The sequence below is a fragment of the Somniosus microcephalus genome, chromosome 24, assembly GCF_052327205.1.
Source record: "Somniosus microcephalus isolate GS21.2 chromosome 24, FLI_Smic_1.0, whole genome shotgun sequence".
In the NCBI taxonomy this organism is placed as follows: domain Eukaryota; kingdom Metazoa; phylum Chordata; class Chondrichthyes; order Squaliformes; family Somniosidae; genus Somniosus; species Somniosus microcephalus.
Window position 1 is genome coordinate 36,207,383 of NC_141010.1, and position 27,273 is coordinate 36,234,655.

Sequence of the window (27,273 nt, forward strand, 5' to 3'; positions counted from 1 at the left end):
AATGTTGCTTAGTGTAGTTTCTAAATGGACAAATCTGTCCGTGGGAGCTGCATGTTTTTGTTAGTTATGAGAACCACGGCAAAGAAATCGGCCATATTTGTGCCGGCTCCTGCCCTGGGTCGACTCTGGTCCCAGCCCGTCTGCTCCAAGGCAGACTTACGATCTAGTCTCCTCCCTTCCAGGCAATCGGCCTTGCTTACCCCATCCCCTTCCCATCTCCCACCAGGGTCCAAGTGCTGCAGGCTTCCCCATTTCTCCCAGCCTCAGCAGCTGGCCCCCCTGTTCCTTTGTGGATTTAGAGCCTATGCTTTATTCCCTAAACACAGGCCTACATCAAACCACAAAGTTGTTATTTTGTATTTAGTGTCAATTAATTTGGAGTCTGTGAGCTGCACCATAAGAGATCAGCTAGGTTATAACACCTACAGGAGCATTAGGAATGTAGCCAAGCAGACCGATGAAAGGTGATTGTACAGAATAAACTGCTGAATAAATTGAGTTGGTGAGAGAAGATTGTGATTTTGCAAACTTTAAAAAAAAAATTCTTTCCAAATGCATTCCACTTTATTTACACTAATAATTGACTAAGAAAAAGTTCTGTAGCTGTTAAGTTTGAACTGAATTGAACTCTCACTACATTCCACACACCCATCACCCGTCCTTGCTGACGTACATTGGTTCTAAGTCTCCTAATGCCTCCAATTTAAAATTCTCATCCTCGTATTTAAATAACTTCATGGCCTTGCCCCTCCCTATCTCTATAACCCCCTTCACCCTCAGAAGTCTGTTCCTCTGAATCTGGCCTTGTGCATCCCCCCCTCTCTCTCTGCCCCACCATTGGTGGCCACGTCTTTAGCTGCCAAGCCCCACACTCCGGAATCTCCTCCCTAAACCCCTTCCAACTCCCCCTCTGCCTTTTGAGAGCCCTCCTTAAAGCCCACCTCTTTAATCAAACCTTGGGTCAGCCCCCATTTTTTTTTTTAAAATTTGATTACAGCTCCTTGAAGCACTAGAGGCATTTTTCTACATTGGAGGTGCTACGCAAATGCAAATTGTCGTAATTTAAAATGGTTTCTGCGATAAGGTAGGAAACTGGTTTCTGTTACCAAAGGAACAGAGATATTAGGGGAAAAAAATGTTTTAATCAGTGGAATGCCCCACCAGAAACATTAGTGGAAGTAGAATCAAGAACTTATTTTAAAAGGGAAGTGGATAAATATTTGAAGAAAAAATTAAAGGGTATTGGTAAAGGGCAGGGGAGGGAAGTAGGACTAAGTGGATAGCACTAACATACAGCTGGTACAAGTACAATGAGCCAAATGGCAGCCTTTATACTGTAAAACTCTGATGCTAGATAGAGTGTCATAATTGTGTTCTTAGAAAACCTTTTCTCTTTCAATGGTTTCGCATCAGCCTGTCAACTTGTTCCCTACGATTCAGCAACGGCACCTTTTCGGTAAATTGTCCTTATAGAGTTGCATGACTTATAGCGTTAACTTTCAACCTATTGGCAGTAATCTGTATACCAGACAGATTAAACATAACTTTGTGCTGTGCTACCACATTTACTTTGGAAATGGTGGTATAGTGAACAGATCATATTTTTAGCATTTGGTTTTCTTGGTCATATCTGCTTCTAGGGTACCTTTAAAATTAGGGTTTTTTTCAGGCAGGTGGTGAATTTTGTGCTCGAGAGACTGGGTGATGTCAGTGCAGGGAAATGAAATACTTTTTCCACTTTAGCTACCCCAATGCCAGTATGAATCACTTTTGCAAGTTAGGTCAGATGCATAGTAAAGCTCTCTACTCTGTCCCAACATGCCTTAATCCCAAACATGGAAGAGGACCAGTGTGAACTTTTTACCCACACACAAAATGTCTTACGGCCTTCCAAGTAAAACTGCAAAGGACACTTTTGTGCTGCTGGACCACGCCCAGTTAGAATTGGGTTGGACCTGCCCAACTTCATTCCAGTTAGGATCCTTACAGCCAGAGACTTTCACCAGTCATGATTCATACCAATGTCAGAGATAAAACTGCATTACTCCATTCACTGAGCTAACAGTTCTAACTGGGTAACAAGGAGTAAGCAAGATGCACCAATAAAAGCACAGGTATTGTTTGCTATCAGCACACAAAAGGCCCAAAACCAAATTAAAAATTCCCATGTCAACTTCAGTGCATCATATACTTTGAGTGATTTCATGTTGTTCTTGCCGCTGGTCATTAAACCCTTGGAGATTATTGCCTTGAAATCACTATGCTAAATGGTTGAATCATTAGACTTTAGGGGACATAATTTCACAATTAATTAAATGATTTTAACAGCCACTAGTCTAAAGCAACCAATGTTGGTGAAAATGACCGGCTAGCTCACATCTCACCAAGTACAATGTGAGCAAGAAGTGATCCATGCATGGTAACAGATGCTTCAGTGCGAAAGCTGTAATACTTGAGACTGCGTTATAAACCACAAGAGTGAAATTTAACAGGGATATGATTAGATTTTGCACCTTTGACGCACATTATGTAAGTTAATGTTTAAAAATCTTACAAGTTCTACATTTACCATAAACAAATTGGTGTTACAATGATGCAGTTTTACTAGTAAAACTGCAACTGCTAAATGGAACAAGACTTAGTGAATGCCATAGATTGGGGGGGAACAGTGGCAATTACTCTAGTAAACATTCTAATTGCAGAAACCAGTCATGCAATATGCAATGGGGGTAGGGTAGGATCTCTCACTTATGTTTCAGTCTGATATTGGATGTGGATATTGGAAAGGAAAATCAGGCAGGATGTGTAAGTGGGGGCCAATCCGATATGGTCCGTTTTACACCATCCGAAGTTGAAAGTTCTGGCGAATGTCTTCGTATACAAACACTTGTAACATGTGAACAAAGGAGGAGACTGCACAAGTGTTACATGAATACTGACCTTTATTAAATATCAGAATACTGTACAAAGGAGTAATAAAAATATTATTCACACTTTCTTATAAAGATCTAGATGAAAAACATCTGTGTGTACAGAAGGGCAGTCAGTTGGCTTACAGGACCCTTTTGCCACCAGATGCTAAATTAACTCTTATTTACAACACAAGTGACAATATGTTCAAACACACATACACACTAGTCCCCAACGCAAATAATTCTTCAATGGTTAGTATCACAACTGATAGACTGGTAGGTCCACTCTGGCACATATTTTATTCAGATTCCACCAAAATAGTTTTGGTATTCGTACCTCTTACAGCCACTATAAAAATAGTGCAGGAGTTTGACCCTGGGTTATCCTGAACTTGCATCACCCATCAATCCCCACGATTGCTACTTTGGGGCTAGCATTGGTACTGCATCAGCACCAACCCGTCACCCTTTACCATTTATTAAGATATACATACTGAAAGTGGAAGTTCCAAGTTAAACCAAAAAAATATACTGTACTTCACCACAAAGTTTTGTTACTTTTTGACAATCCAGAACCCATCAAAATACTATAAAAACAGCCTTCCATGATGTCTTTATTTACCAGCATTCAAAATCTATAAATTCAAGGCTTTAATCATCTTGTACAAGGCATCAGATTAGTATAGTAAAGCAATATTTTAAAATGTTTAACAATTCCTGATTACAGCAGGTTAACCTTTTCACTGGCACACCCTTACGCAGAGTTCGAATAACTTGTCACAAACCTAAATCTTCCAAGTCTTGTAGCATTTTGTGAATAAAATTCAATAAACAGACTTCGGTAACTGATCGTCAAAAAAGCAGTAATTTGTGCTTCTGTAAGATCAAAACAGTGACAGGGTTAATTGCTGCAAGTGTTAACTTGTTTGATTTTGTTTTAATTAAAATTTAATTTTAGGAAAGTTGTCCAATTTTGCACCGGGCTTTTAATGGAAGTCTAGTCCAATTGTTTTCCTCTTATTTTCCTTTTTACTGCAGCAGACTGGTGTTAGCTTGTAAACATTTTAAAAAAGTGCAACTTTAACATTTCTTCTACAATTAAGTACTAGTGCAAGAAAGAGGTTTATGATTAAATTCCAAGATTTAAAAAAATTGTAAACTTTCAATTATTGCCAATAATGGAGCATTCTTCTCATTCGATTATACTGGCAGACAATTCCATGTTGGCTCCTGACCACAAACACCTCAGGATACTTTAAAAAGCATAATTTTAAAGACAAAGATATGGCAGATTTCTTCAAAAGATCAGGATTCTTCAACATTTTGAAGGTCTGATTGAAAAGTAGTAACATATTTGCATGTGTACCTCAGCAGGGAATTAAGAATGGGAATGGAAATTGGTTTACTGCTCTCTCATTTCCCCTGCCCCATGCCAACTTTTTCCACTCCCTTACTCTCCTAAAAGCATGAACTCCTTGCTGGTGTACTGTTTCATACACACCAGTAGCTTGTCCAGGTGCCCACTATTCATATATGACTATTCACTATTTCCATCAATTGCTGTTTTGTTCCTTGTTATTCATGTGTGAGCCTTCAGAGTGACTTATTCAGTTGTGAGGGGAAATTATAGCAGAGTTCAATCCTCATCTCATCCAACATCCACCTCTCCAGACGAGGTTGCTGGATAGTGTTTAGGAACAGGCTGATGTTCTGCTCCGTAAGCTAGAGGTAACAAGACCAATCATGGGCCTCTACCACTGTCCCAGCTGACGTCAGCTAACTCAACAGGAATTAAACGGGACACCTTCCTGGCCTCCTCCTCCTTCCTGATCTGAGCTATTCACTATGTAAACCCATTGAACTAATTGGTTGAGTGGATAACAACTTTTTGTGTCTCGGACACCAGTGGGGAAAGTAATACTTCACATCACCTAAAGCATCCTGCATCTGCATCAGGCACTCCTAGATCAGGTATAGCACAAATTAGATGTTCATTGAGGTCAAAGCAATATGTCTGCATCATTGCGATACCATTTCCCAGATCAGCGAACTTCATGGCCTCTATAGACTTTGCCAAATTGTGCCAATCAGGTAGCTTTACAGTCTTAGAAACTAGGTTGAGGTTTCCAAATTAATTTCATTTAGGAGTTTTACAGTCAGCAGACAAGACAGCTCTTTCCTCTCACAGCATGAGCTGGTTTCAAAACAGTTCTTAAAAATCAAAAGTTCAGCAATCTAACCCACTGTACCACCCAAGCACATCTTCAATCCCTTGCTATGGTACATGTCTTCATATGTTATTGCTTAAAATCATGATTCACAGTGCTATCATTTTTGTAGTCCTAGCAGACTGCAAGGAGGACCAACTGTACTAGCCTGTACTTCAAGTGTGCAGCAGGAATATCATAGAATATAAAAAAAGTCAGGTACATCACTACCATCCAGTAAAAATCAGAGATTCGTACCACATTGATTCTTTGCTCAGTCAAATCACAATATACTCTTGACAGAACTGCAGACCAGGTATAGACAACCAGAATTACATTTTTTTTAAAACCAAAAGTTAGGCAACATGGCAAACTTACAGGAAAATTGCATGATTGCTGATGTTTTGCAGTATTCCAAAAATTAACATCCTGATTTGTTTTTGAATGTTAAAAAAAAAAAAAAATCACATTCTGAGATTCCCTACAAACAAGTCCTGGGTAGACAAATTTAAGTATCCAGCCTCAATCACAGTCCTCATTTAACACATGGGCTCTATATCATTTAACACTTCATATACTTTTAAAACAAAATTCAAAAACCACCTTTTTAAATCAAACATTGATACGCTGTGCTTCAAAACACATCCTCACTAGTGTTTTACATTCTCTCAAGTAAATTTTCTTACACACACAAACCACTGAACATACGAGATCAAGAAAAGGAAAACAAAATAAATAAAATGATCTGCAAAAGAAAGCAGTTAAAATGCAGTCAGACCAGCACTGTTTCTTCAAAGAGGCTACTAAGCCATATAGACCGTGTTTCCAAGTACCTCAATATAGTAAAGGACCCCTAATCCTGCCATATTGGAGAGCATGCACACAAATGTTCCGATATTACAGCCTTCAGCAATTGCTTCCATTGCGACACTGAAAACAAATGTTCTTCAAATATCTTTCAAACTGCGTACCTTCATAAATCTACTTTCATTACAATATTTACACGTTATACTTTTACATCTGCTTGGTCACAATGGACAGTAAAATTCGCGCACTGCATCATTGACTAAATGTCTACAATACCAAAGGCTCCATAACTTAATATGGCAGTCAAGGTATCAAAAATATTGTCTGAGAAAATAGGATCTACAGGCAGTAAACGAAAAAGCAGGCTTTCTATTCCAAGCACTGCAAGTATTTAATGTGATATCTGAGCATGAGCTGCTTCATTCACAAATATACCAATCATAATAAAAAGTCCATGATAAGAGATTGAAGGGTGCAGGGTACAAGTCCTAATATCTGAACAACATGATGTGTCCTGGCTGCTGGCGTTTGTTCCAATAGCTTTTTCTTCCACACTCGCCGATGTGTTGTGCTTAGTACTTGTTGATGCCAAAGATTCTGACTCCATGAAGTTGAGGCAGCTTTGGGATGAGGACGCTCATCAGCGAAACTGTATTTATAACAAAATGTAACTTGTCGTATTTTGTGTAAAAACTGGTAAGAAAATACCTGTTTTTGGAAAAAAACAAAAAACAAAAAGCATCAAAACCTTCCCGAAGACCCGGCAGCATTTTCACAACACAGCCAAAAACTAACATTTAATGTACAGCTTTTAGGATGAAGGTCTTTTAACATCGGAAAGATTCCAAATTTTGATAACTCATACGGTTTTTTTTTTGCCAAATTCCTTGTTTACATTTTGGAATTTTGTACACATGATGCCAGTAGCAGGGCCAATAATGAAACAATTTTCTTGAGCTCCTTAACTCCCCTTATTTCTCTTGCAGGCAGTGATTTACATTGGGGTGTGCTGCTATTAGCAGCCCTCCAATGGCGCACCACGCCCAATACTAGACAGCATGTGCCAGATTATTTGATATTGACGGCCATCACAACCAAAGGGTGACCGCAACTGCACCAGGGACTTCCAGCAATCATAGGTAGCTACCAACAAGGAGAACCCTGGACAATCTCTACCCCCAGCTCCCCTCCCCCTCGTGTGATAATAGTGTCTGAGGCCAACTGTAGGAACCCAAATGGTACTCTGGCTGAACCAGAAGTTGGTAGCTTCCTGAAGTGTACAGCTCAGGATCATAGAAGGCGGACTTTGTGCATTGAACTATGGGGAGTGTGGAAAAGAGGGGAACTCTCCTACTGTTTTTCAGGGACGATGCATTATAAAGTTTATATTAAAAGGAAAATAAATGTGCAAGTGCCAGATTGGACGCTACTCCTTGGGCCGACTCAGTCTTCAATAGTTACTTCTCAGACTCACAAGATAATAGGTGTGATTGTGAGGAATTTGCGCGAGGCTGTAAACTGCACTCCATAATCCATCTGCTCCCAGTGTGTCAGCAGCCGTGCCTTTCCTTGGTCTGGCGTTTCAAATGGCGTTCCCTTTACAGTGTGCAAGAATATGTACATTCCCTGGAGGCAGAAGGAACAAGATTTACACACACACATTCAATGCTGTAACCATGCTAATAGTGGAACATTCCTTGAATCCAGTTTACAGCAAATACTAGAAGGTAGGCAAACTAGCTCGAGAGAGAGCCAACACTGACACAAGGTGTTAGTGTTTCAGTTCAAACAGCATCCAGTACAAATCGTAATATGTTTCCAAAGCTTGTCGATCTCTGCACCTTTCACATTTTAATAAAGCAGCGGGTGCTTTAGTTCACTATTCTGTCTATAACTTTAATTGACTTAGAAGGCGTGAGGCCTCTTGGATTAGAGAAATTAATTCCATAAACATTTTGCCACAAAACTATAAAATATTTCAAAACTGTATCTTCATTAAAACTCAACATTAACACTGGTTCCATCCGCACGGATCAGCATATTTTGCAATGTAACTAGCCAGCTATTACAAAGAAAGAAAAGACTTGCATTTATATAGTGCCTTGCAGCCGTTCACTGAACGGCTGCAGGGCATTCTGAAGGGGGAGGGTGAACAGTCAGAGGTCGTGGTTCACATTGGGACCAATGGCATGGGTAGGAAGAGGGATGAGGTCCTGCAGCAAGAATTTAGGGAGCTAGGTAGCAGATTAAAGAGCAGGACCTCAAAGGTTGTAATCTCTGGATTACTCCCGGTGCCACGTGCTAGTGAGTATAGGAATAGGAGGATAGAGCAGATGAATGCGTGGCTAATGAGTTGGTGCAGGAGGGAGGGCTTTAGTTTCCTGGATCACTGGGCCTGCTTCTGGGGAAGGTGGGACTTGTACAAGTCGGACGGGTTGCACCTGAACCAGAGCGGGACAAATATCCTTGCGGGGAGGTTTGCTAGCACTGTTCGGGGGGGTTTAAAACTAAACTGGCAGGGGGTTGGGAACCTGAGCAGGGAGACAGAGGAAAGGGAAACAGGGATAAAAGCAAAAGATAGGTAGGAGAAAAACAAAAGTGGCAGTCAGAGAAATCAACGGTTTAAATCAAACGTGGCCACAGTAAATAATAATTCTAATAGGTCTAAGAGCGTTAAAAAAACAAGCCTGAAGGCTTTGTGTCTTAATGCGAGGAGCATTTGTAATAAGGTGGACGAATTGGCTGCGCAAATAGAGGTAAACGAATATGATTTGGTTGGGATTACGGAAACGTGGCTCAAGGATGGCCAAGACTGGGAACTCAACATCCAGGGGTATTCGATATTCAGGAAAGATAGGCAAAAAGGAAAAGGGAGGTGGGGTAGCATTACTGGTTAAAGAAGGGATTAATACAATTGTAATGAAGGATATTAGCTCTGATGTGGAATCTGTATGGATAGAATTGAGAAATACTAAGGGGAAAAAAACATTAGTGGGAGTGGTATATAGACCTCCCAACAGTAAGGCGGAGGTTGGGGATGGCATGAAAAGGGAAATTAAAGAAGCGTGCAATAAGGGCACAGCAGTCATCATGGGTGACTTTAATCTACATATAGATTGGGCCAACCAAATTAGTAACAATACTGTGGAGGAGGAATTCCTGGAGTGTTTACAGGATGGTTTCCTGGACCAATATGTCGAGGAACCAACCAGAGATCAGGCCATCTTAGACTGGGTATTATGTAACGAGAAAGGATTAATTAGCAATCTTGTTGTACGAGGCCCCTTGGGTTGGAGCGATCATAATATGATCGAATTCTTCATTAAGATGGAGAATGAAGTAGTTGACTCAGACTAGGGTCCTCAATTTAAATAAAGGAAACTACGATGGTCTGAGGAGCGAGTTGGGTAGGATTGATTGGGGAATGGCACTCAAAGGGTTGACGGTGGATAGGCAATGGCAAACATTCAAAGACCGAATGGATGAGCTACAGAATTTGTTCATCCCAGTTTGGCATAAAAATAAAACAAAAAAGGTGACTCAACCGTGGCTAACAAGGGAAATTAGGGATAGCATAAGATCCAAAGAGAGGACATATAAATTGGCCAGAAAAAGCAATAATCCTGAGGATTGGGAGCAGTTTAGGATTCAACAAAGGAGGACAAAGGGATTAATTAAGAAAGGGAAAATAGAATATGAGAGTAAGCTTGCAGGGAACATAAAAACTGACTGTAAAAGCTTTTATAGATATGTGAAGAGCAAAAGATTGGTGAAGTCAAGCGTAGGTCCCTTGCAGTCAGAATCAGGGGAATTTATAATGGGAAACAAAGAAATGGCAGACCAACTAAATTCATACTTTGGTTCTGTCTTCACAAAGGAGGACACAAATAACCTCCCAGAGATGCCGGGGAACATAGGGCCTGATGAAAGGGTGGAACTGAAAGAAATCAGTATTTGTAGGGAAATGGTGTTAGGAAAATTGATGGGACTGAAGGCCGATAAATCCCCAGGGCCTGATAATCTACATCCCAGGGTACTTAAGGAAGTGGCCCTAGAAATAGTAGATGCATTGCTGGTCATCTTCCAGAACTCGATAGACTCTGGAACGGTACCCATGGATTGGAGGGTAGCTAATGTTGCCCCACTATTCAAAAAAGGTGGTAGAGAAAAAGCAGGGAATTATAGACCGGTAAGCCTGCCATCGGTAGTGGGGAAAATGCTAGAATCTATTATAAAAGATGTAATAGCAGAGCACTTGGTAAGCAGTGACAGGATCGGACAAAGTCAACATGGATTTACAAAAGGTAAATCATGCTTGACTAATCTACTGGAATTTTTTGAGGATGTAACTGGTAAAATAGATAAGGGAGAACCAGTGGATGTGGTGTATTTGGACTTTCAGAAGGCTTTCAATAAGGTCCCACATAAGAGATTAGCGTGCAAAATTAAGGCACATGGGATTGGGGGCAAGGTATTGACTTGGATAGAGAACTGGTTGGCGGACAGAAGGCAGAGAGTTGGAATAAACGGGTCGTTTTCCCCGAGTGGCAGGCAGTGACTAGTGGGGTACCGCAAGGATCGGTCCTAGGACCCCAGCTGTTCACAATATATATGAATGATCTGGACTAGGGAATTGGATGTAATATCTCCAAATTTGCAGACGACACAAAGCTGGGTGGGAGGGTAAGCTGTGAGGAGGATGTCGAGAAACTCCAGTACGATTTGGACAGATACATGGCAAATGCACTATAATGTGGATAAATGTGAGGTTATCCACTTTGGTGGCAAAAACAGGAAGGCAGATTATTTGAATGGCAATAGATTGGGAGAAGGGGAAGTGCAAAGAGACCTGGGTGTTCTTGTGCACCAGTCGCTGAAGGTAAGCATGCAGGTGCAGCAGGTGGTTAAGAAGGCAAATGGTATGCTGGCCTTCGTAGCAAGAGGATTCGAGTACAAGAACAAAGATGTCTTGCTGCAGTTGTACAGGGCCTTGGTGAGACCACACCTTGAGTATTGTGTGCAGTTTTGGTCGCCTTACCTGAGGAAGGACGTTCTTGCCATGGAAGGAGTACAGCGAAGATTCACCAGGCTGATACCTGGGATGGCAGGAATGATGTATGAGGAGAGATTGTGTCGATAGGGCTTATACTCACTGGAGTTTAGAAGATTGAGAGGGGATCTCATCGAAACCTATAAAATTCTGTCAGGCCTGGACAGACTAGATGCAGGAAGGATGTTTATGATGGCCGGGGAGTCCAGAACCAGGGGTCATAGTCTAAGGATAAGGGGTAAGCCATTTAGGACTGAAATGAGGAGGAATTTCTTCACCCAGAGAGTGGTGATCCTGTGGAATTCTCTGCCACAGAGGGCGGTGGAGGCCAGTTCATTAAATATATTCAAAAAGGAGTTGGATATATTTCTTAAGGCTAAAGGGATCAAGGGATATGGGAAGGAGGCAGGGACAGGGTACTGAATTTGGATGATCAGCCATGATCTCATTGAATGGCGGAGCAGGCTCGAAGGGCCGAATGGCCTACTCCTGCTCCTATCTTCTATGTTTCTACAACCACCGGACGTCTCAAAGCGCTTTACAGCCAATGAAGTACTCTTTTTGAAGTGTAGTCACTGTTGTAATGTAGGAAGCACACGTGAGCATTACATGAGCACTCCACTGTGTTTGAACATTTTATTTTCTCCTCTCCTGAAGACAGTAGTTTATGCTGGGGTACAGTTCTAGTGCTGGTGGCATCAATCTGGTGACCATTGGTCATGTGCAGGACTAAAGAGCATCAGCAGGCCACTTGACTATGGTGGCCATCAGTAGAAGGATAAAGACAAACCTGGCTCTGTGCTCAAACTCAGCATCTTGTGTAGACCATCTCTCCCCCTCCCCCCAACATGTGTGTATGCTGTCAAGATAAGGGATATCAGTACTGGACCAAAAAAAACTTTTCCTTGTAGGTCAGATACAGTACAGACCAGAAACCCGCAGGGCAAAACTCACTGCCCAGTGTGCCTTAATCCTACATTCAGAACACCAGCTCTGAATTATTTCTCACACCAGCCATTCTTGTAACCAGAAACTGTCAAGATATTGTAATTGCCAAATTTATCAGTAGTTTTGTGCAGTACACTCATCCACGAGGTTGAAACTGTCCAAACTCCTTTCAATTGGGATCCTTAGATTCAAATCTACCTCCCAGAGGAAGAGACACGGTTCTAATTCCCTCTGGGTTCTTAAATATATTTTAGTTTCTATAATGGTTTATGTAACACTTAGTTTCAAGTTCTAAATTATGAAGAATGAGTGCAAGTTAAATTTAGATTTTAAAAATGATAGCTACTTTAAAAAAAAAAAGTATTTCCTGAAATATGGCTTATTTGACCCTGCACTCTTTATATAAAAAAAAAATCAAGGACATGATAATTAGTTATTTTAAGCAAGTAGGATACTCCTCTACCTTGCAGTGTACGGCACACGAACTCAGTTACCAATTAAATGTTACAACCCACATTATTCAATTCTGACTACAGGAAACTCTCGATTTACCGGCACTTAAATAACCGGAAATCTCAGTTAACCGGCAAAATTCAGGAGTAGGTTCAGTAAGTTTTACTTCATATTGTACTTGCCTTCCTCGATCTGTTGCTGTGCAAGGGTGTGGCTGCAGCTGTTGCTAAGCTACAGAGACGCTTGGAACTTGTGGCCATTGTTCTGCACTTGTTGCTAAGCAACAGGGTTTGTTGCTTTATACGGAGCTCTCAGCTCTCCGTATCTTCTACTATAGCTTTCGGTTATCCGGAATTTTTGATGAACCGGCATCACGTCGGTGCCGAATAAAAAAAAAGTTTCCTGTAAATGCATTGTTCAGGTAACTCAACCTAAATCCTCGTTGTCTACTGCCTCCCCAAGTTCCACTCCAACTTTCTTCCCAAGAAAGTGACAGTGACCATAATATGGTGAGATTTAAGGTGGTCATGGAAAAGGACAGGGATGGGCTGGAAATAAAGGTTCTAAATTGGGGGAAGGCCGATTTTAATAGGATAAGGCAGGATCTGGCCAAAATGGACTGGGATCAGCTACTTGTAGGAAAATCCACATCGGAGCAATGGGAGGCTTTCAGAAGGGAGATTGAGATCATACAATGGCAACATGTTCCCGTAAAGGTCAAGGGTGGTTCCAAAAACCACAGGGAACCTTGGATGTCAGGGGATATACGAGAATGGATTAGAAAAAAAAGGAGGGCTTTCGGCAGATACAAAAGGCTAAAGACGGAGGAAGCCCTAGAGGAGTACAAAAAGTGCAGGGGGATACTTAAAAAAGAAATTAGGAGATCAAGGAGGGGCCATGAAATAACACTGGCGAGCAAAATAAAGGAAAATCCTAAGATGTTTTATAAGTATATTAAGGGTAAGAGGATAACTAGGGAAAAAATAGGGCCCATTAGGGGCAAAAGTGGCAATCTGTGTGTGGAGCCGGAAGATGTAGGAGGGGTTCTAAATGAATTTTTTGCATCTGTTTTCACTATGGAGAGGGACGATGTAGACATAGAAATAGGGCGGGGGGACTGTGATATGCTCGAACACATTAACATCGAGAGGGAGGAGGTATTGGCGGTTTTAGCAGGCCTAAAAATGGATAAATCCCCAGACCCGGACGAAATGTATCCCAGGCTGCTGTGCGAGGCAAAGGAAGAGATTGCGGGGGCTCTAACACACATTCAGAACCTCTCTGGCCACAGGGGATGTGCCAGAGGACTGGAGAACCGCTAATGTAGTTCCATTATTCAAGAAGGGGAGTAGGGAAAAACCGGGGAACTACAGGCCAGTGAGCCTAACATCAGTGGTGGGAAAATTATTGGAAAAAATTCTGAGGGACAAAATCAGTCTCCACTTGGAGAGGCAAGGATTAATCAGGGATAGTCAACATGGCTTTGTCAAGGGAAGATCATGTCTGACTAATTTGATTGAATTTTTTGAGGGGGTGACTAGGTGTGTGGATGAGGGCAACGCAGTGGATGTGGTATACATGGATTTCAGTAAGGCCTTCGATAAAGTCCCGCACAGGAGACTGGTCAAGAAGGTAAGAGCCCATGGAATCCAGGGTGCCTTGGCACGTTGGATAAAAAACTGGCTTAGTGGCAGAAGGCAGAGGGTGATGGTCGAAGGTTGTTTTTGTGACTGGAAGCCTGTGGCCAGTGGGGTACCACAGGGATCGGTGCTGGGTCCCTTGCTGTTTGTGGTCTATATTAATGACTTGGATATGAATGTAAAAGGTATGATCAGTAAGTTTGCGGATGATACAAAAATTGGTAGGGTGGTAAATAGCGAGGAGGGTAGTCTCAGTCTGCAGGACGATATCGATGGGTTGGTCAGATGGGCGGAACAGTGGCAAATGGAATTTAACCCGGAAAAGTGCGAGGTGATGCACTTTGGGGGGACTAACAAGGCAAGGGAATACACAATGAATGGTAAGACCCTAGGCAAGACAGAGGGTCAGAGGGATCTGGGCGTGCAAGTACACAGATCCCTGAAGGCGGCGGAACAGGTGGATAAGGTGGTAAAAAAGGCATATGGGATACTTATATTCTATGCCTCGGCTAATGAAGGCAAGAGCAAGGAGGTTATGATGGAGCTGTATAAAACACTGGTTAGGCCACAGCTGGAATACTGTGTGCAGTTCTGGTCGCCACACTACAGGAAGGATGTGATAGCTTTGGAGAGGGTGCAGAAGAGATTCACCAGGATGCTACCAGGGCTGGAACACTTCAGCTATGAAGAGAGACTGGGCAGATTGGGTTTGTTTTCCTTGGAGCAGAGGAGGCTGAGGGGGGACATGATTGAGGTGTACAAAATTATGAGGGGCATAGATAGGATGGATACTAAGGAGCTTTTTCCCTTAGTAGAAGGGTCAATAACTAGGGGGCATAGATTCAAGGTAAAGGGCGGGAGGTTTAGAGGGGATTTGAGAAAGAACTTTTTCACCCAGAGGGTGGTTGGAGTCTGGAACTCACTGCCCGAAAGGGTTGTGGAGGCTGGAACCCTCACAACATTCAAGAAGCATTTGGATGAGCACTTGAAATGCCATAGCATACAAGGCTACGGACCAAATGCTGGAATATGGGATTAGATTAGACAGGGCGTGATGGCCGGCGTGGACACGATGGGCCGAAGGGCCTCTATCCGTGCTGTATAACTCTATGACTCTATAACCAGATTCTTTTCCTTCCTTATCCTCTACGGGACCACGCTATCCTCCTCCAATGCCTTTCCTCTGTTGTCCAGCTCAGTGAGACTGCCCCCGCTTGGTGTTGCTCTTACCTATCCAATCATAACCAGTGCATCTCCAGCAATGGCTCCCACTCCCTCCCATTACCTTCAGATTCCCCCAAAGATCTATCCTTGGCCCCCTCTTCTTCCTCATCTACATGTTGCCCCTTGGTGACATCAACTGCAGATATGGGGTCAGCTTCCACATGTATGCTGATGACACCCAGCTTTACATCTCTATCACCTCTTTCAACCCCTTCACCGCCTTGGTGTTGTCTGGCATAGTCTTGGATAAGCCACAATTTCCTCCGCATAAACATGGATAGCCGCACCCCCACGCGCCCCCCCCCCCCCCCAACCACCCCTGTCACAAACTCCAAACCCTTGCCACCAGTTCCATCCCCCTCCCCAGCCACTGTCTCAAGCTGATTAAGACGTTTTGCAACCTCAGCATCCTATTCGACCGTGAGTGGAATTTCCGACCCTAAATCCTGTCCATCACAAAGAGTTGACTACTTCCAATCCACATTATTGGCCACCTTTGCGCCTGCCTCAGCTGTATGCTGATGAAACTCTCATCCATGACCGTTACCTCCAGACTTACAATACTCTCCTGAGCAGTTTCCCATCCAAATTTCTGCTGCCTGCATCCAATCCTACCCACCCATCGTTGTCCTCCATTGGCACCCGGCACCTCAACACCTCAAATTTGAAATTCTCATCTTAATGTTTAAACTGTTTCATAGCTTCACCCCATCCCATCTCTGTAACCTCCTCTATCCACACAAACCCCCCTCTCGCAAACTCCGACTCTGGCCTTTTTGTGCATCCCCCCTCCCTTCACCCTACCATTGGCAGCTGTGCTTTCAGCCAGGAATTCCCTCACTAAATCCTTCCGCCTCCCTCTTCTCCTTTAAGACCCACCTTAAACCAACTCTGAGAAAGCTTTTGGTCACACCTTATAATCTCTCCTCCTGTGGCTCAGCATCCATTTTTTCGTTGCACTCTGAAGTGACTTGGGACTGTTCTTCTACATTAAAGGCGGCAATAGAAATTCAAGTAGTTGTTATAAATTAAATAGCTGGCTTACATGCACACTATCCGTGCCTCTCATCATTCTGAAGATCTGGAACACATCTGTTAAACTCTTTTATTCAATCACTAACGTTCACTTCTGAGTTTCTTCCTAAGTTACAGCCTGAAGTCACAGTCATTCTTGTTACTTTCCCCCAAATTATCCATGCCCTTTTAAAATGTAGGGTGGTCAGAATTACAAAGATTCATTTGAACCCAAGATCTTGGAGTCTGTACGACTTAATACTACACTAGGCAGTGCTTTTATTCACCAGGCCACCGAGTGGGCTTAAAATCGGTTTGTACTTATCAAAATGTTCGCAAGTAATCCCAGTAATTGATTATCCCTTTCAACACCTGCTCCACATTTACAAATACTTTGTGAATATTCTGTAAACACATTGAAATTCAACCTGTGTCAATGAGCACTTCATTGTGCACACATGTTCACCGTTCTAAAGTGCAAACCATATATTTACCCACATTAAATGCCACACCCACTCGTCCTTCCAGATCCTTTTGAAGGACATTAATCTCCACTACACCTGTCACCTAGCCACAGTTTACCAGCTCATTTACTATTACTGTACTTCATGTATGCGCCTCTATACTCCCAAGAACAGATACTTGCAGCTCTCCACGAATCACTGCGACCTTCCCTCCCCCAAGACAGAGCCCTTTTCCATTTCTCAACATCTTCTTTGTATTGGTCTGCCAGTTTTCAATCCATTCACCCCACGAGTCTCAATCTTTAGAAGCCTCACTGACCAAACTTCACCAAATACATTCTAAAAATCCAGCTAAATTATCTCCATTAGATATCCCTTCTCCACTAGTTACCTCCTCTAATAATTGCTAGATTTGTAACCTATCTATTGGAATAAGAGTCTTGCATAGAACGTTATAACAACAGAAAATGCTGGAAAAACTCAGCAGGCCAGGCAACATCCGTGGAGAGAAAATAGAGTCAGCGTTTCGGGTGAAAACCCCTTTGTCAAGACTAAAGAAGCACAGGAAATGAAATGGATTAAGAGGCCAGGCTGGGAGAGAACAAAAGAGAAGAGACATTAAGAGGTATTCAAAATGAGACGAGATGGTGATAGGACTAGTGGAGACAAAAGACGGCTCTAGATTAGGTGTGAAATGCGCTGGCAGAATGGGCGACAGCTGTCATGTGGGAGAGAGAAAAAAAAGGGGGGGGGGGGGGGGGGGGGCGGGGAGGCCAAAACAAAGGTGTGGATAAAAAATATAAGTAAAAATGTAATAGGGGCCGAGGTTATGATCTGAAATTGCTGAACTCGATATTGAGTCCGGAAGGCTGTAAAGTGCCTAATCGGAAGATGAGGTGCTGTTCCTCGAGTTTACACTGAGCTTCTGTGGAACAATGCAAGAGGCCCGTGGACGGTGAGGTCTGAGTGGGAATGGGGCGGTGAATTAAAATGACAGGCGACCGGAAGTTCGGAGTCACCCTTACGGACTGAACGGAGGTGTTCCACAAAGCAGTCACCCAATCTGCACTCGGACCTCACCGTCCTCTTGCATTGTTCCATGGAAGCTCAGCGTAAACTCGAGGAACAGCACCTCATCTTCCGATTAGGCACTTTACAGCCTTCCGGACTCAATATCGAGTTCAGCAATTTCAGATCATAACCTCGGCCCCTATTACATTTTTACTTATATTTTTTATCCACACCTTTGTTTTGGCCTCCCCCCCCCCCCCCCCCCTTTTTTCTCTCTCTCTCTCTCTCCCACATGACAGCTGTCGCCCATTCTGCCAGCGCATTTCACACCTAATCTAGAGCCGTCTTTTGTCTCCACTAGTCCTATCACCATCTCGTCTCATTTTGAATACCTCTTAATGTCTCTTCTCTTTTGTTCTCTCCCAGCCTGGCCTCTTAATCCATTTCATCTCCTGTGCTTCTTTAGTCTTGACAAAGGGGTTTTCACCCGAAACGTTGACTCTATTTTCTCTCCACGGATGTTGCCTGGCCTGCTGAGTTTTTCCAGCATTTTCTGTTGTTATTTCGGATTACCAGCATCTGCAGTATTTTGCTATTGCATAGAACGTTGTTTAATTTTAAATATGACCACAGCAACAACAACAAAAAAATCACACCTTTCTTTGGTTCAAACAAATGTGATTTTCACAAATTGCTACAAGCAACTTATTACTTCTTCAGTCTACTATATATCACTACAATTAACACTTACAACACATACAAAATTCAAGAATTCTGAACAAATGCAAAATTGCTCATAACATCTTGCCATGCAAATGTCTGCCTCCATAGTCCTCTCCTTTCTCAGTAACCTCAGCCTCGCCTCCTACTCAAGTTTCTGGAGTTCCCATTTTTCACCTCCGCCTTCACTACCATGCTACCTCTGTGCTACTCAATGTTGCTCTTCTCACATGTATGACTTTTCCTAAGCACATTTCAGGCATCTCCACCCACCCATCATTTTGTTCCGCTGTGCACTTCTAGGAGACTGCTACTTCACTTTACTTCACAAAATCTCAGCACATCAACTCCACTTACTCACCAAACCAGATAACTCAACAGCTTTGCACCCCGGCACACAATCTGTACCCGTGCCTCTCTGTAAACGATGCCAGGCGGAAATCTGCTAGGATATTTAAAAATTGGTGTGTTCCTTTTGAGCAATCTCATTGGTCAACGGTGATCACATGGCATCTTTCATGTTGCTTTCTACCAGAATCTTTGGGAACCATGTGATTGAAAATGTTTAAGTCATTGGCCCATGGTAACTGCTGCACATTGGTCCCTGGCAATTACATGACAAACAAGTCCATAATAGGACATGAAATGGCAATGACAAAGTAACATCACAAAGCTGCTTGAACTGATTTTTTACAAAAAATCTCCTTCAAAAATGTGTTCCAAACATCATAATTAGAATATAAATTGGAAGGGCGGGTGCAACATTTTCTACCCATTTATTATAAAATTATAACAAAGATATATATGGAGTATAGACAGATAAGTAATGAAATAGCAGGAAGTATAGAATGCATGTAGAGTACAACATAATGTGGTATATATACTTTTTTTCGCCTAAAAAGTATTTTGTCTGTGAGCAATGCAACAGATCAACTAGTGGTTTTATTAAAAATCCAAACATGCTGTCTGTGCAGTGTGTGTCGGTGCTTAGTGACTGCACACTAGAGCTGCAGATCAGTTTTATTATAAAAACTCCACTTGTGCCAAAATTTCAAACCGACCTTGTCTATAGTCTGTTCTTCACAGTTAAGGAGATTTGGTTTCAACTAGAAAAATCGAGGTCTATTTCTTCAAAACGAATCAAGTCTTAAATTGCTACGTTAGGCTCCAGTTAAATTATTTGTGTGGGGTCATCACAGTGAGGGACGTCTTGTGTTCAGGATTGGAACATTTCCAGCTTTGGCACCATGTCAGCATTAAGCACTCCCAGGTCCAGTATAAAAGACAAACTGAATAAAGTAGGCGCCACTTTTTATCCGAAGACTGCCATAATCTCAACTTCAGAGGAGCGTCCCCTATTGGAGAAGTGTGGAACTTCCACCACATGGCTTCTCTGAGCAAGACTTAGTACTGTGGATTTGCACCCATTAAAACTGGGTTGAGAGTGAACAGACTTGGGATAGTAGTGTTCAATGTAATGGTATCAATCTGGACTGGATGTAAATAACTCACATTTATATAACACCCAGTGCGTTTTACAGAGGTGAAAGTGACACGGAATAGTAATAGAAGTAGTAGGAGAGATAATTGAAAACATAAATAACAACAGAAAATGCTGGACAAACTCAGCAGGCCAGGCAACATCCGTGGAGAGAAAATAGAGTCAACGTTTCAGGTGAAAACCCTTTGTCAACACTAAAGAAGCACAGGAAATGGAATAGATTAAGAGGCCAGGCTGGGAGAGAACAAAAGAGGAGACATGAAGAGGTATTCAAAACGAGACGAGATGGTGATAGGAATTGAAAACATGGTCCAAGAGATAGATTTTGAAGAGGCAGGGAAGGAGCAAAGCAGCAGGCAGAGGAGCATAGGGGAGGGAGGGAGGGAGCTCCAGAGAATAGGGTTAGTTCCTAGAGGTGCAGTAACCCAATGAACTACTCATACCTTTAGGATTAGTTAAAATAATTTAGCATATTATTTTACCCCATTTAAAAAGCTGACATCTTCGTATTCGGTCCCATATCCTAGAAAGGCAAAACATTCTTGGTTTTACAAGTCCAGACAATGAGCCCAGTAAAAACTAAAGCTGACTATGTGCTAAAATATCTAACGCCATTTGATCATTCTTTTCTCACAAAAATACAGAGTATTTTGAAAAAATAAAGTTTCATGCACATAAAGGATGTTTACATAACACTGCTTCTCAACATTACTGTATAACAGTGTACTGGATGTGGACCAGAATATAAAAACCTACGTCTAGGCTGTAATAAAGTCCAAACTAATTGATGTGCCAAAGGTACAGCAGTATCCCATAGAAGACGAGGATCCATACCACTAGATGCTGCATGGAGCAGTTTCCAAATAAGGCCAGAATTCATCCTAGCTCTACCTATGTGCCGGGTACACAAGGGGCACAGGTGAGAGAAGATACCCAGTACCTGCTCAGCCAACCATGGAGAAAGGCTCAGCAACAGCCACTTCTGAACATTTCTTCAGACAGCCTGAATAAATCTCTGAAGGGCTTGATGTTTAGGAGGCACAAGATGGTGTCACTAGTGTGAACAGGCACAGGCTTCTCCAACAGCTTCCAGTAATGAACTGCGATCAGTTTGCCTCTCAGCATGATCTTTTTTTTTTTTAAATTCATTCATGAGATGTGGGCATCATTGGCAAGGCCAGCATTTATTGCCCATCCCTAATTGCCCTCGAGAAGGTGGTGGTGAGCCGCCTTCTTGAACCGCTGCAGGCCGTGACGTGAAGGTACTCCCATAGTGCGGTTCGGGAGGAAGTTCCAGGATTTTGACCCAGCGACGAAGGAACGGCGATATATTTCCAAGTCAGGATGGTGTGTGACTTGGAGGGGATCTTGCAGGTGATGGTGTTGCCATGCACCTGCTGCCCTTGCCCTTCTAGGTGGTAGATGTCACAGGTTTGAGAGATGCTGTCTAAGAAGCCTTGGCGAGTTGCTGCAGTGCATCTTGTAGATGGTATACACTGCAGCCACTGTACGCCGGTGGTGGAGGGAGTGAATGTTTAAGATGGTGGATGGAGTGCCAATCAAGCGGGCTGCTTTGTCCTGGATGGTGTTGAGCTTCTTGAGTGTTGTTGGAGCTGCACTCATCCAGGCAAGTGGAGAGTATTCCATCACACTCCTGACTTCTGCCTTGTAGATGGTGGAAAGACTTTGGGGAGTCAGGAGGTGAGACACTTGCCGCAGAATACCCAACCTCTGACCTGCTGTTGTAGCCACAGTATTTATGTGGCTGGTCCAGTTAAGTTTCTAGTCAATGGTGACCCCCAGGATGTTGATGGTGGGGGATTTGGCGATGCTAATGCCGTTGAATGTCAAGGGGCGGTGGTTAGACTCTCGCTTGTTGGAGATAATCATTGCCTGGCACTTGTGTGGTGCGAATGTTACCTGCCACTTATCAGCCCAAGCCTGACTGTCATCCAGGTCTTGTTGCATGCGGGCATGGACTGCTTCATTATCTGAGGAATTGCGAATGGCACTGAACACTGTGCAGTCATCAGCGAACATCCCCACTCTGACCTTATGATGGAGGAAAGGTCATTAATGAAGCAGCTGAAGGTGGTTGGGCCTAGGACACTGCCCTGAGGAACTCCTGCAGTGATGTCCTGGGGCTATGATGATTGACCTCCAACCATCACAACCATCTTCCTTTGTACTAGGTATGACTCCAGCCAGTGGAGAGTTTTCCCCGATTCCCATTGACTTCAGTTTTACCATGGCTCCTTGATGCCACACTCGGTCAAATGCTGCCTTGATGTCAAAGGCAGTCACTCTCATCCCATATCTGGAATTCAGCTCTTTTGTCCATGTTTGGACCAAGGCTGTAATGAGGTCTGGAGCCGAGTGGTCCTGGCAGAACCCACATTGAGCATCAGTGAGCAGGTTATGGGTAAGTTGGTGCCGCTTGATAGCACTGTTGACGACACCTTCCATCACTTTGCTGGGAAGTAGAGTGTATTCTATCACACTCCTGACTTGTGCCTTGTAGAAGGTGGAAAGGCTTTGGGGAGACAGGAGGTGAGACACTCGTTGCAGAATACCCAGCCTCTGACCTGCTGTTGTAGCCACAGTATTTAGTTTCTGGTCAATGGTGACCCCCAGGAGGTTGATGGTGGGGGATTTGGCAATGATAATCTGGTCGTCAAGGTGGCTTTTCTGCACTGGTTGCCGGAGAAAAACAGAAGAATTGCAGTGAATGGGCAAGAGAAAGATTGCCAGCAGCAGCAAGCTGGATTAGTGGGTGCCATTGTGAGGGGTAGCAAGTACATGCAGAACACCAGTTAGCTAGCTTCTACAGTGAATCAGACCACAGAGGCTGGCCTCCCACATAGGAGTTGATACTGGTCAGTGAGACCGGAGAATCTCTCGCTTGTCACATTTCAGTGACAGGTTGTCTACTCGTGCATATTTTGCACACCAATAAGGGCTACAAATTTTGAGTGAACACAGGCAAACACAAGAAGCTCAGCAAACAACAAACATGACTGGCAAAAATTGACTGCCAGAAGAATTGAATTTTTCAACTGCAGAACAGAGAGAGAAATTCTCTCCATGCCAGTGGGAGAAAAGAACTGCACAGCAGTCCAGGACATGCACTTGTTCAGCACAGAAAGAGAGGCACATGGGTCAAACATCTCAAAACACCCAAAAAAGTGCAGTATCCTTGGGTTAACACGTGCACAGTACAAGGAGGATGTGAATGAAGGAACAAATATATACAGGCAATGCTTAAAGCTAATGGGCCAGAAATTCGGGTCGGAGGCTTCCCGCGGGTGCAAGCCCCCGACCTGCACTTGCCTAGCGCGTCGGCCGTTGTGCTGTGGGCCCGCGTGGGATTCCGATCCTGGGCCTGCTCCAGCTGCTGGCGTGCAGTGCTTGCGTATCCCAGGGGCGCCGTTAGTTCGAAGCGTCCCCTGGGATCACGTGGGCCATGGAGAGCCAATCGTAGCAGGGAATCTCTATTCATAGATTTGACAGGAAAACCTGTCAAATCTATGAATAGAAATCGGCCCCAAAACATAAACTTCAAATAATTTTTTTTTTTTTTTTTAAATCACATTTTAAAAATAACTTATAAATTACATAAAATAACTATTTTAAACAATTTAAATTTTTGAAAAAATTAGTTTTTAAACAGGGTTAAAATAAACTTACCTTTCTTTAAAGTATTTAAAAATAATAAACTTGTGGAAAAAATGTTTTAACAGGCTCGAGGGGCTGAATGGCCTCCTTCTGTTCCTATTCTATCTGAAATAGCTGAATTAACTGTCCTGTGCATTCACCACTTACCTTGTTAAAAGCAGGCCTTACGACTGCTTTTTAAAAGCGTAGCTGCTGGAGATTTAACCTCCCGGAGAAACCTGCAAAAAAACCGGAAGTTCCAGGCGTACGCGCTGCCTCTCCGGCGCACGTGTTCGACCTGTGAACCCCTTACTTCAAGGGAACGGAAGTTCCGGTTTCCCGCGCGTGCATGGTGCATGCACGAAACCGGCACTTTCGTTGGCCCTACGCGCGAGTACCCAGCGCATACTCACCCGTGGGGACCCGAATTTCTGGCCCAATGAATGGGCAAATAAAATTAAAACTTGCATTTAAATACCATCTTTCACAACCTCAGGATAAGATGAATCTTGGAGGTATAACAAAACCACTGGGATATGAATACACTTGCCAATGAAGCTCTAAAGTGCAATTATAGATTACTGCCAGTAGAGTGCTTAAATTTAACTGCAGGTTCTGGAAATTGAGACTAGATAATGGATTGACTGAACAACTGATCAGAAGTAAACCGATTAGAGGCAGCAAATATTCACTGAGTTATTTTACTGCAAGTTCCAGAGAATGTCACAATGGCAATGAGTGCTCTACTTGTTAGTCACCTCGATTCAAGTGAGAACTCAAATAATGAGGTTGAAGTGTTTCAGCATTATTAACTCTTCCACTTGGTCTTTCTTTAAGTTGGGCTGGGTTGGGGGGGGGGGGGGGGGGAAAGAGAGGGATGTAAACTGAGAAATTAACCATTATTGAGCTAGATGACAAGGTGGTGATAACTCGGTAGATATACAAGTGACTAGCTCAGCTTGCTTTAAAATGCACAGGACAGTTAATTCAGCTATTTCAGATAGAATAGGAACATAGGAACCGAAGGAGGCCATTCAGCCCCTTGAGCCTGTTCTGCCGTTCAATTAGATCAAGGCTGATCTGTATCTCAACTCCATTTACCCGCCTTGGTTCCACATCCTTAAATAACCTCCCTAACAACACTGCGGGAGTACCTTCACCACACGGACTTCAGCGGTTCAAGGCAGCGGCTCACCACCACCTTCTCAAGGGCAATTAGGGATGGACAATAAATGCTGGCCTTGCCGGTGACGCCCACAGCCCATGAACTAATAAAAAAAATCAATCTCAGTTTTGAAATAGCGTCAACAACTTTTTGGGGGCAGAGTGTTCCAGATTTCCACTACCCTTTGTGCGAGCAAGTGCTTCTTGATATCACCCCTGAACAGCATAGCTCTAATTTTAAGGTTATGCCCTCATGTTCTGGACTTCCCCCACCAAAGGAAATAGTTTCTCTCTCTCTACTCAATCAAATCCTTTAATCATCTTAAACACCTCAACACCTTAATCTTCTATACTTGAGGGAATACAAGCTTAGTCTATGCAACCTGTCCTCATAATTTAACCCTTTTAGCCCTGGTATCATTCGGGTGAATCTGAGCTGCACTCCCTCGAAGGCCAATAGCCTTCCTGAAGTACGGTGCCCTGAACTGAACGCAGTACTCCAGGTGCAGTCTAACCAGAGCTTTATACAACTGTAGCAGAACATCCACTCCCGTTGTATTCCAGCCCCCTCGAGATAAAGGCTAGCATTCCATCAGCCTTTAAAAAACATGTTTTGCACCTGTCCACTACTTTTTAGTTATCTCTGTACATGGACCCCTAAATCTCTTTGCTCCTCCACAGTTCCCCACTCACATAAGCTATCAATGTCCCTTTGCAACTTTCTGCTCCCATCTACACTACTTACTGTGCCGCTTAACTTAGTGTCAGCAAATTTGGATATACGGCACTCTAATCCTTCAGCTAAGCAGGGCTCAGTAATTTCTCCCAGTCAGGTTCCCCAACATAAAGAAGACAGAAAAATATTAAGAATTTGATTATTTAACAATGATTATGGGCATTGTTTAAATGTGTTCTGTGGCACTGCATACAAGCAGCAGTAGAAGTGGTGGTGTGTAATGAGCTTCGCTTACAGGTCAACTGCAGCAACCTCTTCATGCAAGTGCTAAACAATGTTAAACTATTAATCTCCCTTTTCTAAGATGTCACCTCTTTCTGTGAATGTCAGAAGTAAAGAACATCAAAACAGAAAAGGTAACTGGAGAGAGAACTGGAACAATATGTGCAAAGCTAGGACAAAGAAGATGTGACAACATTTAGCGAGTGGTTTATATGGATCAAAGGAGCTTAAAATAAATTTGGTGATTCTGTCTCATGCCCCTACAAGGTTTGCATATGTTCAACTCCATTACAAATGCACATTTAAGCCATGAGGCAAAGGCTTGCACTGTTTAATGGATTACTATCACCGTACTCAATCTTCAGTTTCCACAGTACTCCCTATAACAGAAATTTATTCCCACCAAAACATTCTTAAGGGTGGCAGTGTCTCACGTACAGCAAGTGTCCACTCTCAGGCACGAACAAGTATGGAAACACCAAGTATAGGACAGATATTCGCCCACTGGAAGGAAAGGAAAGCCGGGGGGGGGGGCGGGGAAATAAAGGAACCAGTCACTAGAGCAACACTAGCTATTACTCAGTTAGACTGGGACACAAGCCCAGAAACGGGTCTCCCATCAGTCCTCCAAGGCAGGAAATCTCAGGAGGATCAAAATAGAGAGAGCAAATAGACTTCAGTCATCCAAGTTTCTTTGAGAAAAGCAATGTATCGACTCAGCATTCACTGCATTGGGAAGCTGCATATTAAAACAGGCACCAATCTGCATCCTACCATTTCATGATTTTATACACTAAAGGGGTTCCTTCTCAAGTCTTGAAATTTAAAACAATTATAACAGTTTATAAAGAGAAGCCAAGAGTTTCCATTTTAAGTGATAAGACCTCATGAAACATTCAATTTTGAAGTCAGGTGTTTGTTTTGAATCCACCGATTAATTAATGGAGATTTTGGGGGGGAAATGAACAAGAAACAAAATATTTTCCCCGGGAACTCTTAGCAAGTCCAGGCTGATTTTAAAGCATTCTACCTACATGATTACACCAAGAAACCTATGACAAAGAGGTTCACTGTGATCATGCCTCCGACTTTTTAAAACTTCATTTTATGGCAACTGACTTAAAAGGAGAAAAAGAATTAAGGCACTGGGGAAAAAAAGATACCAAATTTGGTGAAACCAAAGATAAAGTAAAATGAACACTGAAACCAGAAAGCCTAGGTAACCATTTAGCATGCCTAAATACAGTATCGAACACAGTCTGAAAAGTATTACTGCATCTTTATCACTGATCTGCTTCTACATTTCAGCTAGCCTTACCATATTGTGAATAACGTTAGTGAGTGACCATACCACCGGCACGCTGAAGAATGGGATGCTCAAGAGAATGATATGAAGCAAAACAATTCCCAGGATGTAAGACAGCCAGATCCCACGGCTGTTCATAACCCGGGTATTGGGATTCACTTCACTGTGAGCAGTGCCCACATTCATGGTTTGTTTCTTTACAACCTAAAGGAAAAGAGAAACGCAGAATTAATAGTGTCT

At 42.9% G+C, this 27,273-nt stretch overlaps 1 protein-coding gene across 1 annotated transcript in view; it reads right to left on the bottom strand.

Moving 5' to 3' along the window:
- Positions 1-2,924: 2,924 nt before the first annotated feature.
- Positions 2,925-27,273, bottom strand: part of LOC147101236 (ORM1-like protein 3) — a 64,677-nt gene continuing 40,328 nt past the window's right edge. The window contains exons 2-4 of the mRNA XM_085966507.1: positions 27,046-27,237; positions 7,401-7,552; positions 2,925-6,634 (exon numbers count right to left, since the gene is read on the bottom strand). Coding sequence (XP_085822633.1) covers positions 6,499-6,634; positions 7,401-7,552; positions 27,046-27,219 — 462 coding nt within the window. The 5' untranslated portion in view covers positions 27,220-27,237 and the 3' untranslated portion in view covers positions 2,925-6,498. The remainder of the gene's footprint in view (positions 6,635-7,400; positions 7,553-27,045; positions 27,238-27,273) is intronic.